This window comes from Callithrix jacchus, chromosome 7 (assembly GCF_049354715.1).
Source record: "Callithrix jacchus isolate 240 chromosome 7, calJac240_pri, whole genome shotgun sequence".
NCBI classification, from domain to species: Eukaryota; Metazoa; Chordata; class Mammalia; order Primates; family Cebidae; genus Callithrix; species Callithrix jacchus.
In genome coordinates this window covers 89,464,638-89,480,257 of record NC_133508.1, presented here as the reverse complement: position 1 = coordinate 89,480,257, position 15,620 = coordinate 89,464,638, and the positions used below count along the sequence as shown (strand labels likewise).

The following is a 15,620-nucleotide window of genomic DNA, read 5'->3' as shown; positions in this document are numbered from 1 at the left end:
TGTAATCCCAGCTACTCTGTAGGCTGAGGCAGAAGAATTGTCTTAGCCTGTGAGGCGGAGTCTGCAGCAGCGAGCTGAGATCGAATCACTGCACTCAATCCTAGGCGACAGAGTAAGACTTCATCTCAAAAAGAAAAGAAAAAAGAAAAGTGGTCTTGCTATTTAGTCTTAGTCCAATGTCGTCCCCAAACTGATTTCAAACTTAACTTGTAGCCATTTTGATTACTATAAAAAAATTAAATCTGTCCTCGAATTGGGGATTTCAAAAGAATGGGCCACAAATATATGAAAGAAATTTCAAAAGTTGAGTTTCAAAAACACTCCCATCACAGTATCATGGGAATAACCTCTTGAGGTCACTACTGAAGGGAATAACAATTCTGATACACTAAAGTATCAGTCACAGAACTTCACTCATACATCATATATGTATTCTCAAAATACTAATAAAACGTAGTAATTACTGAGTACCTGTTATGTGCCAGGTACTATGCTAGGTATTTGAAGTACACTTTGTCATTTTAATTCCCCTAATCGTTTTCATCTTCTAGATGTGAAAAAAGAAGCCCATACAGCCAGTACCTTTTATAAGGATATAGCAGTATTAAGTGGAAGACATTGAATTTAAATTCCTGTACATCTGAATCTGAAGCCAACATTCTACACAGAAGACTAAGACTACACAATAAAAAATTACAAAAACACAGTAAATACATGTGGAATTTTTAAAGTTTCTAATGCCTTATACTGAAATTTCAGCAATGCTTAGTTTTATTTCAGACTGATTTACAACATTCAACAGGCTTCAGCTTCTGACAAAAAGATTATTTTTAACTCAGAAAATTACATATGATTTCTTTTAAATGAGAAACTCATTCCAAATTTAGTGACAGTCCTGCTATAGACTAAAAATAAAAACACAACCATCATTTATAGAGTTATCTATTGACCTTACAACAACCCTACAAAAATTCTCCATTTTATTGGCAAACTCAATCTCAGGGATTGAATAATTTGCCCAAGGCAACAAGTAAATAAGAAGAGCTGGTTCAATCTAGTTATTTCAATTCTTTAGCATAAATATTCTATCAAATCAGTTCCTGTTGGAGAATGAATTAAGTCCTCAAAGAAAACACTACCTCTTCGTTTCAAAGCAACTACTACTTTACTTACCAAATATCTTCTGAGCTCATATTACACAGTAAATACTTTTCTAGTACCTGGGGATAACAGCAGTAAACAAAATAGAAATCCCTGTCTGTATGAATTTACATTATAGTGTAAGAAGACAGGTAATAAACAAATGCACAAATAGGCACAGAGTAGGAGTTACTGCTTTTAAAAAGTAGAGACATCACTAAGACCTTATTGATAAAGTAACTTCAAGGAAGTAAAGAATTAAGCTGAGTGGATATTTGAAAAGACACATGTCAAGCAGAGGTAAAAGTGAATGCCAAGGCCCTGAAGCAGGAAGGTACCTAAAATATTTGAGAAACTACAAAAAAGTAAGTATAACTGGAACAGAGAGCTACTATGGGCCAGATCACAAGATCCCTTGTGAAGACTTTGGCTTTTATCCTAGTATGAGGGAAAGCCGTCGGAGGTTTTTGAGCAGAGAATTACAAGATCTAATTTATATTTTGAAAGAATCATTTGCTTTCTATATTAAGAACAGAAGCAGAAAAAGGTATTGCAGTTATCAGCATAATGCAATAAAAAAAAAGAGATTACATTGGCTTAGTTCAAGATGAGAGTGGTGAAGGTGATAAAATGAGTTGCTTTCAGGAATTGAAAGTATATATACAGAAGCTGGGCGTGGTGGCTCATGCCTGTAATCCCAGCACTTTGGGAGGCTGAAGCGGGCAGATCACCTGAGTTCAGGAGTTCGAGACCAGCCTGACCAACATGGTGAAATCCCATCTCTACAAAAAACTTAAAAATTAGCTGGGCATGGTGGCAGGCGCCTGTAATCCCTACTTGTGAGGCTGAGGCAAGAGAATCGATTGAACCCTGGAGGCAGAGGTTGCAGTGAGCTGAGATTGCGCCACTGCACTCCAGCCTGGGCAACAAGAGCAAATCTCTCTCAAAAAAAAAAAAAAAAAAAAAAAAAAAAAAAAAGCTGTGAGAATAAATTTGGTTAAAAAACTTAAAAAAATAAAAATAAAAAGGCATATATACTGAATACCTAAAGCCCTGTGTACTGACTGATGCGGTCACTAAGGAAGTCATAAAATCAATCATATGAATCTTTCAACTGTAAAATGTTAGCAGACAAAAAGAAGAATGTTAGCAGACAAAGAAGCAGACGTGTCTACCAAGAAAATCTTCATATGAGGACAGCATGATTGCTCATGCCTATAATCCCAGCACTTTGGAAGGCCAAAGCGGGCAGATCACCTGAGATTGGGAGTTCAAGACCAGCCTGACCAACATGGAGACCACCCTGCCTCTACTAAAAAAAAAAAAAATACAAAATTAGCTCGGCCTGGTGGTGCATGCCTATAATCCCAGCTACTTGGGAGGCTGAGGAAGGAGAGTCACTTGAACCCCAGAGGCAGAGGTTGCGGTGAGACAAGATATCACCATTGCACTCCAGCCTGGGCAACAAGAGCGAAACTCTGTCTCAAAAGAAAAAAATACTGGTATTACACTGAATGGAGGAGAGTCAGAAGGCCTCGGATGACGTCTCAACTGACCTTGGATAAAGATCTATCACTACAGTCTAATTCTATCTCCTTATTTATAATAATAAAAACCGTCCAACCTGGTAAAATAATTTAGTTTGACAAGTAGCTCATATTTCTTACTACATACCAGGTCTTGTGCTAAAAACTTTACTTGTATCATCTTACTTAATCCTCATAATAGTCCTATGAGCTAGGTGTTATAATTGTTATCAACCCCATTTTACTGATGAGTAAACTGATGTTTAAGTAATTTAAATAATGTACCCAAGGTTATCCAACCAAAAAGTAGCAGAGCTAGACCCAATGACTCCAAAATCCATGCACTTGACCACTGTGTACACTCTGCAATTACCAACCAACTGCTTCGTGCAAGGCATGTATTAGGCACGATATCTAATCAGAAAAAACTGCTCTCCTCATCATAAACTTTCTAGCTTCACAGAAGAAACATAAGAAAAATATTTCAACATTTCTTTTATTATAGCTTTATTTTACTATTAAGTAAACTGGCTAATAAATCTTTAACTTTCTGCAAACAAGCTAGAACAAAGATTTCTGGGTATTTCCTACTCAATATGTAACATTCAACCATAAGAAAATTTACCCTTCTCATCTAATGGTTTAGACTAACTTCTTCTTTGGTACAGAGCAAACATCTACAGTCTACATCTTTATTCTTCAATTAGATAATCTATGGACACTATGAACCAAAGGACCTGAAGATATTAAAAAAAAAAAAACCTGGGAATATTCTTAGTGAGTACCGAAATTTGGTAAAGAAAAATGTTCATTAAGAGTACAAGCTGACTGTAGTATTGCATGTCTATAGTTCCAGCTACTTGGGAGGCTGAGGCATAAGAATCACTTGAACCCAGGAGGTAGAGGCTGAGATCACACAACTGCACTCCAGCCTGGGAGACAGAATGAGACCCTGTCTTAAAAAAAAAAAAAAAAAAGCACAATAAATTTGCCCGAGCACTGTGGCTCACGCCTATAATCTCAACACATTGGGAAGCTGAGGTAGGTGGATCACTTGAGGTCAGGAGTTTGAAGCCAGCCCAGGCAATCTTGTGAAACGCCATCTCTATAAAAATTTTTAAAAAACCAGAAGGCATGGTAGTACATGCCTGTAGTCCCAGCTACTCGGGAGGCTGAGGTACCTGAGCCTGGAAGGTCGAGGCTGCAGTGAGCCGTGATTAGATCACTGCAATCCAGCCGGGGAAACCAGAGTGAGAGATCCTATCTAAAAAAATTTTAAAAATAAAAAAATGAGGCATGGCACAGTGGCTCATACCTGTAATCACTTTGGGAGTCCGAGGAGGGCAGATCACTTGAAGTCAGGAATTCGAGACCAGACTGACCAACATGGTAAAACCCCGCCCTCTACTAAAAATACAAAAATTAGCCGGGCATGGTGGTAGGCATCTGTATTGCCAGCTACTCAGGAGGCTGATGCAGGAGAATCGCTTGAACCCATGAGGCGGAGGATGCAGTGAGCTGAGACCATGCTACACTCCAGCCTGGATGACAGAGCAACACTCCGCCTCAAAAAAAAAAAAATAGAAAAGAAAAAAAGAGTACAATGAATTGAAAATAAGAAGCTTGGAGGGCATGAGAAATAAAGAGGTGGCAGAAAGAAAAGGGATTAGAGATATCTATGTTGGTACTAGCACAGTGACTTTACATCATAACTGACTATATAAATTCAACAACAAATAAAATGTTTTCCAATGATTCTAAGCTTTATTTTCACCCTAGAGTATTGTTTCTTACTACCAACCATCAAATACCCACCTATTCCATCCCAACTTCTTCCTTCTTTCAAGAACTGACGTTTCCTGCTTCATTCCTATGTAAATTCCTAACCAGTTCTCTGCTTATTTTTTCACATTTCCTGGATAAATGCAATTTACCTGCACCATCCTTCTCCTACCTAAGTGGTCAATTTCTAGCCATTCCTTGAGACTTAGCTCCAATGTCACTTTATTTATTTTTTTTTTATAAAGACAGGGTTTCACCATGTTGGTAAGGCTGGTCTTGAACTCCCGACCTCAGGCGATCCACCTGCCTTGGCCTCCAAAGTGCTTGGATTAAAGGAATGAGCCACCACGCCCGGCCCAATGTCACTTTATAAAGCATTCTTCAAATTTATGCCTTTATACTCACGATTCAAGTTGGTCACTCTTTGTCTATGATCTCATTTTCAAAACATACCATTATTATCACTATTATTTGCTTATGTGTTTTCCTCTAATTAGTGAACTCCTAGAAAAGCAATCATGTTTTTAAAATGTCAGGTACTAGATCACGGCACATAAAAGGCACTCAATCCCAGCCTATAGGAATGAAGGAAAAAAAAGGCACTCAATATTAATTTTGACAATGGACAAAATTATAACACCTAACACACAGGGCTGTTATGAGGATTAAATAAGATAATGCAAGTAAACTTTTTAGCACAAGATCTGCTATGTACTAAATAAAAATGAGCAGAATTAAATTATTTTACCAGGAGGTCAATCTTTATTTTATTATAAATAAGGAGATAGAATCAGGTTCCAGTGATAGAGATTTATCCAAGGTCAGTTGAGATGTCATCCAGAAATAACTACTCATTTCAGAGGAAAAGTGAGGACTAAGTAAAGACAAAACTAAAAGGCCAGGTGCGGTGGCTCAAGCCTATAGTCCCAGCACTTTGGGAGGCCAGGGTAGGTGGATCATTTGAGGTCAGGAGTTTGAGACCAGCTTGGCCAATATGGTAAAACTACTTCTCTACTAAAAACACAAAAATTAGCTGGGTGTGGTAGCGGGCGCCTGTAGTCCCAACTACTCGGGAAGCTGAGGCAGGAGAATTGCTTGAACCCAGGAGGTGGAGCTTACAGTAAGCTGAGATAGTGTCACTGCACTCCAGCCTGGGTGACAGAGCAAGACTCTACCTCAAAAAAAAAAAAAACTAAGTAAAAGGGCAAATTGCAAAAAAGACTTCCTTTCAACTAGGATCTTATAAAACTAGCTATACAACCCCAACTCTCTCCTATATTATGGTCCTCTACTCCTTGATATTCCTTTCTCTTTTCATGTGGGGACTACTCTGCTGTAAGTTCTATTAAGAATCCAGGATTATCTTCTTCAATCTAGATATAATTTCATTTTTCTAAACTACACAAAATCGTACCATTTCTTTCCTTATTTATCAAGAATGATGATCTATTTCCTTGTATGCATATTCACAAATAACCAAAGCATCTATCTGTCAGTAGTTTGATTTGTGATTTTTTTTTTTTTTTTTTTTTGAGATGGAATCTTGCCTGTTGTCCAGGCTGGGAGTGCAGAGGCGCAATCTTGGCTCACTGCAACCTCTGTCTTCTGAGTTCAAGCAATTCTCCTGCCTCAGCCTCACAAGTAGCTGGGACTTTACAGGTGCTGACCACCACACCTGGCTAATTTTTGTATTTTAGTAGAGATGGGGTATCACCATGTTGGTCCGTCTGGTCTCGAATTCCTGACCTCAAGTGATCTGCTTGCATTGGTCTCCCAAAATGCTGGGATTACAGGTGTGAGCCACCAGGCCCGGCTGTGATTTGTGATTCTTTCCTTCAAAACCTAGCAGTGCTTTTATTGAGGGCAAGAATGTGTATTTCTAGGTTAAGAAATTAATACACAGAATAAGATACCAATGGCTATGATAGTTCCTAATACACAGTAAATATTCAATAAATCTAGGAAAATAGAAAAAGGAGGAAGTCTAGCGTATTATGACATTTACTATTTTATTTCCACCAATCTGAATGAACTTTTAACTTCTAATGGGAAGAAACTGCCATTTTCACTAATACATCCCCAGTGCCTATCATAATACCTGGCACAAAACAAGCGCTCAGTATCTGATTAGTGACTATATCAGAGGTCAGCAAGTTTCTTCTGTAAAGGGGCAAAATGACATTTTGGTAGACATTTTATGCTTTGGCAAAGAATAAACATTGTATGCTTTTCAAGGCATATAAGCTCTGTGGCAACTACTCAACTCAAATTTCCCATCGTAGCATGAAAGCAGCCATAGACAATATGTAAACAAATAGGCATGGCTATATTCCAATAAAATGTTTACCAAAAACAGTGGGGGGTTAGATGTACTTTAACATATCCAAAAACAAAAACAAGGGGTAGACTATAGTTTGCCAATTCTTGGGATGAATGAATTAAGTCAGACTCATAGATAATAAGTAACTGCTGAAAAAAGAGGCAAGGAAGAAAAGAAAGAGGGAAAGAAGAAAGGCAGAAAAGAGGGAAGTAGGCAAGATGAATGCTACCTCTGTCTTATGAATAAAAGAAAAATAAAAAGAGCTGTACTTGGGGGAAAAAGTTAAGTTATGAAACACACATTTCCCTCCAAATAACTAAAACAACATAGCATACTTTTTCAAGTCGAAAGATGTGATCTCTTTCTAAGCGTTCTTCTGCTTGTTTCAACCCCAGCCTCTGTTCAGGTGTCAATGCAGATTCATCTATCACAGTGGCATTTTCTAAATAGTCCATCTCTGAAGAATTTTCTTTATTAGATTCATCATTCTTCATCTTATCTAGAAAAGAAGGCAATCACTCAGTTATCATCATCAGAACTGGAAAATTTTTAAATTTTTAATGGAAAACAGACATTAAATTTATACACAGAAAAAAATATGATTTCCTTATATTTTCCTTAGGAAAGTATACAAATTGGTATACACATATAAAATAAAGGTAAGAGATATACATGGTATCAAAAGTTACAAAGAAAAACCTTCATGGGTCAACTGACTAGCTTGTTCTTCCAACCTACCCATCAAGAGATACATAACTGAGACATTATACAAAGCAAATATAAAATAATCATCTTATAGAATCTCTGAAGTCAATCTGATAAAAAACTGGAGTCCCACTCGAAGATTAATCACTGAACTAAATTCACTAACATATGTATACTCCAAACCACAAACCCACACAAGGCTCCTTCTTCTTTCCTTCCACTGAACTCATGGATATCTCCACTACATCAATGGTTTTACTTTACTTCTCTGCCTCCTAACTAGATTTTACTCTGAGGCACAGACTATGTTTCCACCTTTGCATCTGCAGCATCTAGCAATATATACCTAGCCTAGAGTAGGTTCCCCCACCAGTACGATTTTTAAAATATAAACCAAATCACGTTATCTTGCTTAAAACACATAAAAGCCTTTTGAAGAGTTCAGAATAAAATTTAAACTCCTTAGCATATTACACACAGTCCCTTGCCCTCATGAAGGCAGTAAACACAATAATTATAAATTGCAATAAATGTTACAAAGGAGAAAAGCAAGGAACTGAGAGGGAGACCAACTTTAGATCTAGGAGCCAGAGAAGGCTTCTCTGAGTAGGTATCATTTAAATCAAAACCTAAAGAAAAAAAATCTAGCTAATTTGCCTATAACTCTAACCTCGGATCTTGCCACAACACTTTTCGCTTCATATTAAATGTGCTAGAATGAACCACCAAAGCTGCTTTAAGTCTCAGTGTATTTACATATGCTATTCCCTTCTCCATTGATGCCCCCCCAATTAAATTAATAATATTTACCTGTCCTTCAAAATTCAGCTTAAGCACCATTTGTTTCATAAGCCACTCTGACATTCTCTTATTCTATTACCCTCTATTATCTCACATATGGTAATGGAATTTGTATTCATCTATCTATCTCCTACATTAAATGATGGTTTCCTTGATGCTAATGACCGGGTCTTACTTTTACCTTCAGATTTTAATATAATGACTAGACCAGAGCTAATACTCTGTTTCATGTTAAATAACTGAATCTGAATGTATCTAAAAGCATTTCCAAAAAGAAATGCTCATAGATCATCAAGAAATCTCTCCATTCTGTCCTCAAAAGCCAACTGCATGCCCTCTAGAGGAACCCTGACAGCCTATGTGGTTTTTTTTTTTTTTTTTTTTTTGAGACAGAGTCTTGCTCTGTTGCCAGGCTGGAGCGAAGTGGTGTGATCTCAGCTCATTACAACCTCCGTCTCCTGGGTTCAAGCGATTCTCCTGCCTCAGCCTCCAGAGTAGCTGGGACTAAAGGAGCCTGCCACCATGACGGGCTAACTTTTGTATTTTTAGTAGAGAAGCAGCTTTTACCATGTTGGCCAAGATGGTCTCAATCTCTTTGCCTCATGATCTGCCCACCTTGGCCTCCCAAAGTGCTAGGATTACAGGCATTAACCGCTGCGCATGGCGCAATATACCCTTCAATAGCACTTATTTTCTGAACAAAGAAATGGTATGCTTCCAGAGATGGTGCAATTCCTACCACAAGAGTACAGGAGTTTCTAGAATAGGAAGGCAAACTCAGATAAGGATGTCATAAAAGGACTCAAACACCAGAAGTGTAGCTAGGTTACTTAAGTGTTTCTTAAATTACAGTTGAAGGAACACTGATGCACCATAAGCAATTTGCAATTATGTCCTAATATTTGGAAAAATAATTCAGTTTTTTAGAAACCATTTTATTATGAAAATGTAAGAAAAGATGAAATTCTAGTATTATTTCTACTTTTCATGAAAAAGGGTAACAGGAAGACAATATAATAATATAACCTTCTCTTTTCTATATGTATAACTGGCGTTGTATGACAAGGCAACCAAAATCTCAGCAAATCTTGTAAAACTATTGTTTCTGCTAATATAAAGAATTAGAGAAAGCTATGTATTTTCTTTAAAAGTCAGAAATAAAATTATTTAATTTTCTAGAATCAACATATAAAATAAAATAGTATCAGGCAGAATATTCTAAATTGTATTCCAAAGACACTAGTTTATTACATTAATACTCTCACAAAACAAGAACTGAAAACCTGTATCCACACAAAAACTTGCATATGAATGTTGAGAGAATGTTCACAATAGCCAAAGATGGAGACAAACCAAAAATTCATTATTGATGAATGGGTAAACAAAATGTGGTATATGTATACAATGGAATATTATTCATAATCAGCTCAAGCTGCCACAACAAAATACTACAGACTGGATGGCTTGAACAACAGAAATTTATTTTCTTACAGCTCTGGAGACTGAAAAGTCCAAGATTAAGGTTCCAGCAGGGTCACTGTTTGGTGAAGGCTCTCTCCTTGGGTTGCAAATAGCTACTTTCTTGCTGTTTGTTCACATGGCCTTTTCTTATAGGACAGAGGTTCTCTCTTCTTTTTATAAGGCCATATTAGGACATCACCCTACAACCTCATTTAACCTTAATTACCACCTAAAAGCCCTGTTTCCAAATACAATTACATTGGCGGTGAGGGATTCAACACACGAATTTGTGAGGGAACATAATCCAGTCCATAACAACAGCCTTAAAAAGGAATGAAGTACTGATACATGCTACAATATAGATAAACCTTAAAAACATGACACTAAATGAAAGCCACAGAAGACCACATATTATATGACCTCGTTTCTATGAAATATTTAGAATAGGCAAATACACAGAAATAGAAAGTTGCCAGAGACTCGAGAAAGTGGGGAATGGGGAGTAACGCTTAATGAATATGGGGTTTCCTTTTGGGATGATGAAAAAGTTCTGAAACTAGACAGTAGTAATGATTGTACAACACTGTGAATGTACTTAGTGCCACTGAACTGTAAACTTGAAAATGGTTAAGATGGTAAATCTTACATGGATTTATCACCAAAAAAAAATTAAATATGCAGTTAGCATACAACATAGCAATTCTACTTCTAAATATATATCCAGAAAAAATGCAAACACACATCCACACAAAAACTTTTACATAAATGTTCAGAGCAGCATTATTCAGAATAATCAAAAGATGGAAACAATCCAAATATCTATCAACTGATGAAAGGACAAAATGTAATATATCCATATAATGGAATATTATTTGGCAATAAAAGGGAATGATGTACCAATACATAATAACATGAATTAACCTTGAAAAAAATATGCTTGAAAAAAATAAAGCCCAAATAAGCCAGGCACAATAGGCCACATGTTATATTATTTCTTTTATATAAAATAAACACATCTACAGAGAAAGAAAATAGATGCATAGTTGTCAGTGGGGAGGAGGAGGAGTTAATGCATAGTGACTGCTAATGGGTATGGAGTTTCTTTGTGGAGTCATGAAAATGTTCAGAATTAGATAGTGATGGCAGCACAACTTTGTGAATACACTAAAAATTACTGAATAGATTTTTCAAATTAAAAAAATAGACTCAACAGCACAACAGAATTATATACTTTAAAAGGATTAATTTTATGACACACAAATTCCAACTACTTGGGAGGCTGAGGCAGGAGAACTGCCTAAACCCAGGAGGCGGAGGCTGCAGTGAGCTGAGATCGTGCCACTGCACTCCAGCCTGGGTGTCAGAATTGAGACCTTATCTCAAAAAAAAAAGAAGGCAAAGGAAGTTTAAGAGAGCTAGCCATATGGACATTTGGGGAATGAGTGTTTGAGGCAGAGGAAAAAGCAAATGCAAAGGTCCTCAGATGGTTATCTACCTTCTCAATTGAGGAAATTCAAGAAAATCATGCAGATGTAGCTGAGAGAAAGGGTGAGAAGTAAACAAATGAGGGCAAGGCAGAGAAATAGGGGAGTATCACAGATTGTGTAAGGCTCTACTAGCCACTGTAAAAACACTAGCTTTTACTCTTGATGGGAAACATTCTAAACAATAGTAATGTGATCTGACTTATTTTAACAGAATCATTCTGGTTGGTATGCTAAAAACACAATGAAGGGTGATAAAAGTGAAGTAAGATGAGTTGGTGCATGCTGCTCAAAAGCATAATCTTGACCAGTAGCATCAGCATCACTTGGGAGCTTATTAGAAATCCAATTTCTAAGGCCTTACCCTAGGCTTTCTGAAGCAAAAATCTCTGGAAATGAGGCCCAAGACACTGCATTTAAATATGATTTCCAAACAGTTCATATACATATTAAAGTTTGAGAAACCCAAATCAAGAATACTCTCCTGAAATATTCACCTGGCTCATTCACCTCTTTCCTTCAAGTATTTGCTGTAATGTCACTTTCTCATTGAAAACTTAGCTCCACCGCTACCAAGGTAGCATAATTTCCTATATCTTCCCTATTTCATTTTTCTCAAAGGATTTAAAACCACCTTACTTAACTTACTAAATATTTTTCGTATTTATTGTGTTTGTTATCTGTTTCACCCCACTAGAATATTAACTCCATAAGGGTGGAATTATCCGTTCCCTCATTTCTATATTCCTAATGACTAGTTCAATTCCTGGCATGTAGTAACACCAAAAAAACAAAAATTTATTGAATAAATGAATGAATGGCAAAAAGCAAAATGATGTAAGTGCTATATGGGAGCTAAAGTTAGGCCTAATGGAGAAGACTGAGATTAATCAAAGTCCAAATAGATAATGATCTAACCAGTTGTGGCAGCTCACCCCTAACATCCCAGCACTTTGGGAGGCCCAGGCAGACGAATCGCTTGAGGTCAGGAGTTCAAGACCAGCCTGGCCTACACAGTGAAACCTCATCTCTACTAAAAATACAAAAATTAGGTCGGGCGCAGTAGCTCACGCCTGTAATCCCAGCACTTTGGGAGGCCGAGGTGGGTGGATCACGAGGTCAAGAGATAGAGACCATCCTGGTCAACATGGTGACACCCCGTCTCTACTAAAAATACAAAAAATTAGCTGGGCATGGTGGCGCATGCCTGTAATCCCAGCGACTCAGGAGACTGAGGCATGAGAATTGCCTGAACCCAGGAGGCGGAGGTTGCGGTGAGCCAAGATCACGCCATTGCACTCCAGCCTGGGTAACAAGAGCAAAACTCCGTCTCAAAAAAAAAAAAAAAAATACAAAAATTAGCAGGGTACAGCAGCGCATGCCTATAGTCCCAGCTACTCAGGAGGATGAGGCACAAGAATCATTTGAGCCCAGGAGGCGGAAGCTGCAGTGAGCTGTGATGGTGTCACTGCACTTCAACCTCAGCAACAGAGTGACTCTGTCTCAAAAAAAAAACACAAAAAGACAGCCGGGCACGGTGGCTCGAGCCTGTAATCTCAGTACTTTGGGAGGCTGAGGCAGGCAAATCATGAAGTCAGGAGTTTCAGACTAGCCTGAACAACATGGTGAAACCCATCTCTACTATACAAAAATTAGCCGGGTGTGGTGGCACCCACCTCTAATCCCAGCTACTAAGGAGAATGAGGCAGGAGAATCGCTTGAACCCAGGAGGCCGAGATTGCAGTGAGCCAAGATAAGGCCACTGCATTCCAGCCTGAGTGAGACTTTGTCTCAAAAAAAAAAAGATAATGATCTAAAGGTTTTACTGTATTTATTTCAACAAGAATCAATCTAATATGAAACCATTAATTCAAGTATTATTAATTTGGACGGGAAAAAAAGAAATGCTAAACAATTATGTGTAAACATGACTTTAAGGCTGGATGAGGTGGCTCCCACCTGTAATCCCAGCACCTTGGGAGGCTGAGGCAGCAGATCACAAGGTCCGGAGATCAAGACCACCTAGGCCAACATGGTGAAACTCCGTCTCTTCTAAAAACACAAAAATTAGTTGGGCATGATGGCATGTGCCTGTAATCCCAGCTACTTGGGAGGCTGAGGCCGGAGAATTGCTTGAACCAAGGAATCAGAGGAGGTTGCAGTGAGCCGAGATTGCGCCACTGCACTCTAGCCTGGCGACAAAGCAAAACTCCATCTCAAAAAAAAAAAAAAAGACTTCAAGGCAAGTATTATACATATCATATTATACATTAATTTAAAGAGAATTCTTTGGCTGGGCAGGGTGGCTCGCGCCGGTAATCCCAGCACTATGAGAGGCTGAGGCAGGTGGATCACAAGGTCAGGAGTTCAAGACCAGCCTGGCCAAGATGGTGAAACTCAGTCTCTACTAAAACACAAAAATTAGCCGAGTGTGGTCGCAGGTGCCTGTAATCCCAGCTACTCGGGAGGCTGAGGCAGAGAACTGCTTGAATCCAGGAGGCAGAAGTTGTGGTGAGCCAAGATTGTGCCACTGCACTCCAGCTGGGGCAACAGAGCAAGACTCTGTCTCAAAAAAAAAAAAATTATTTAAAACATGAGAAGCACTTACTTATGAAAAATGACTGTATACTACAAATCATTCTTATTAATTTGTTAAACCAAGTTTCCCAAAAGAACTTCTACTTGGTCTACTAGCTTCCTTAAGCTAGCTTCCTGAAACTAGTTCAACTTGGTCTTCATGTTAACGAGTGATAACTGCATTTAATTGGAGCAATACAATAAGTGACAGTCACTGCCATTACATGGCTGATGTGTCCGGGACTACATGAAACACTCTACTGGATTATTTCACTTAATCTTTATAACATAGGCAGCAGCATCTCCACTTTTTTAAAAATGAGAAAACATGTTTTTCAGGCATAAGCGGTTTATCAAAGATTAAAAAGTTATTAAGAAGCTGGAATTCAAAACTCATGCAATTTCACTCCAAAACCCGTATTCATAACTATCTCACTATGTCAACTCAATTTTTTGTTGCCTTTAAAAAATTTTTTCTTTTGGCCAGGGTGGTGGCTCACATCTGTAATCCCAGCACTTACGGAAGTCAAGGCAAGCAGATCACCTGAGGTGAGGAGTCTGAGGTCAGCCTGGCCAACATGGCGAAACACCATCTCTACAAAAAATATCAAAATTAGCCAGGTGTGGTGGCGAGTGCCTGTAGTCCCAGCTACCTGAAAGGCTAAGAGAGGAGAATTCCTTGAACCCAGGAGGCAGAGGTTGCAGTGAGCCAAAATCATGCCACTGCACTCCAGCCCAGATGACAGTCAGACTGTATCAAATAAATAAATAAATAAATAATCTTTAAATCAGGTTTTTCACTAATTCAAATAACAAATCATTTACTTAAGTCTTTTTTTTTTTTTTTTTTTTTTGAGACCAAGTCTCACTCTGTCACTCAGGCTGGAGTGCAATGGCACAATCCTGGCTCACTGCAAACTCTACCTCCTGGGTTCAATGATTCTTCTGCCTCAGCCTCCTAAGTAGCTGAGATTACAGGCATGTGCCACCACACCCAGCTGATTTTTGTGCTTTTAGTAGAGTTGGGGATTTCACCATGTTGGCCAGGCCGGTCTCAACCTCCTGACCTCAGTTGATCCACAGGCCTCAGCTTCTCAAAGTGTTGGGATCACAAGCATGAGCCACCGCACCCAGCCAATTAATTAAGTGACCTTAAACACCACTATTTCCTGGCCAGACTCAATGGCTCATGCCTGTAATCCCAGCACTTTGGGAGGTCAAGGTGGGGGTATCACTTGAGGCCAGGAGTTCAAGACCAGCTTGGCCAACATGGTGAAACCCAGCCTCTACTAAAAATACAACATTAGTTCGGCATGGTGACATAAACCTGTAGTCCCAGCAGATGCAGGAGGATCCCTTGAACCCAGGAGATAGAGGTTGCAGTGAGCCAAGACTGCACCACTGCACTTCAGCCTGGGTGACAGAGCAAAACCCATCTCAAAAACCAAACCAAACAAAACAAAACACAACCATCACTATTTCCTGAACTTCAATCATTCAGATACCATTGTTTAGATTTTCCCATAAATAAACATTACCAGTATTATCACTTACTTGATTCTGTCTCTAAACTGACTTAGTTTTTAAATTTGGCCTTGTCCTCAGCCTTATTATACAATTACGAGACTGAGACACATGAAGTCAACTCTTACATTTTTTTTAATCTGTCGATATACAATCATCTGTGTACCACAAGAAATAAAAAGAAGCTATTTCTGAATTACCAGTGTTTCTCAATGTGTGGCAGATAATGATTTAGAAATAGGTTCTTTTTATTTCTACATCAAGATAAGGCTGTATTCTTTCAGCCATCAAAACACTAGA

At 38.4% G+C, this 15,620-nt stretch overlaps 1 protein-coding gene across 45 annotated transcripts in view; it reads right to left on the bottom strand.

Moving 5' to 3' along the window:
- The window catches only part of TUT4 (terminal uridylyl transferase 4), a 133,362-nt gene that overhangs the window by 90,643 nt on the left and 27,099 nt on the right, over positions 1–15,620 (bottom strand). For all 45 annotated transcript variants that reach the window (XR_013520069.1, XM_078331775.1, XM_078331779.1 and 42 more), the window contains one exon: positions 7,104–7,267. Coding sequence is in view for 44 of the 45 variants with exons in the window: in XM_078331775.1 (XP_078187901.1) it covers positions 7,104–7,267 (164 nt within the window). In the remaining variant the exon portion in view is untranslated. The remainder of the gene's footprint in view (positions 1–7,103; positions 7,268–15,620) is intronic.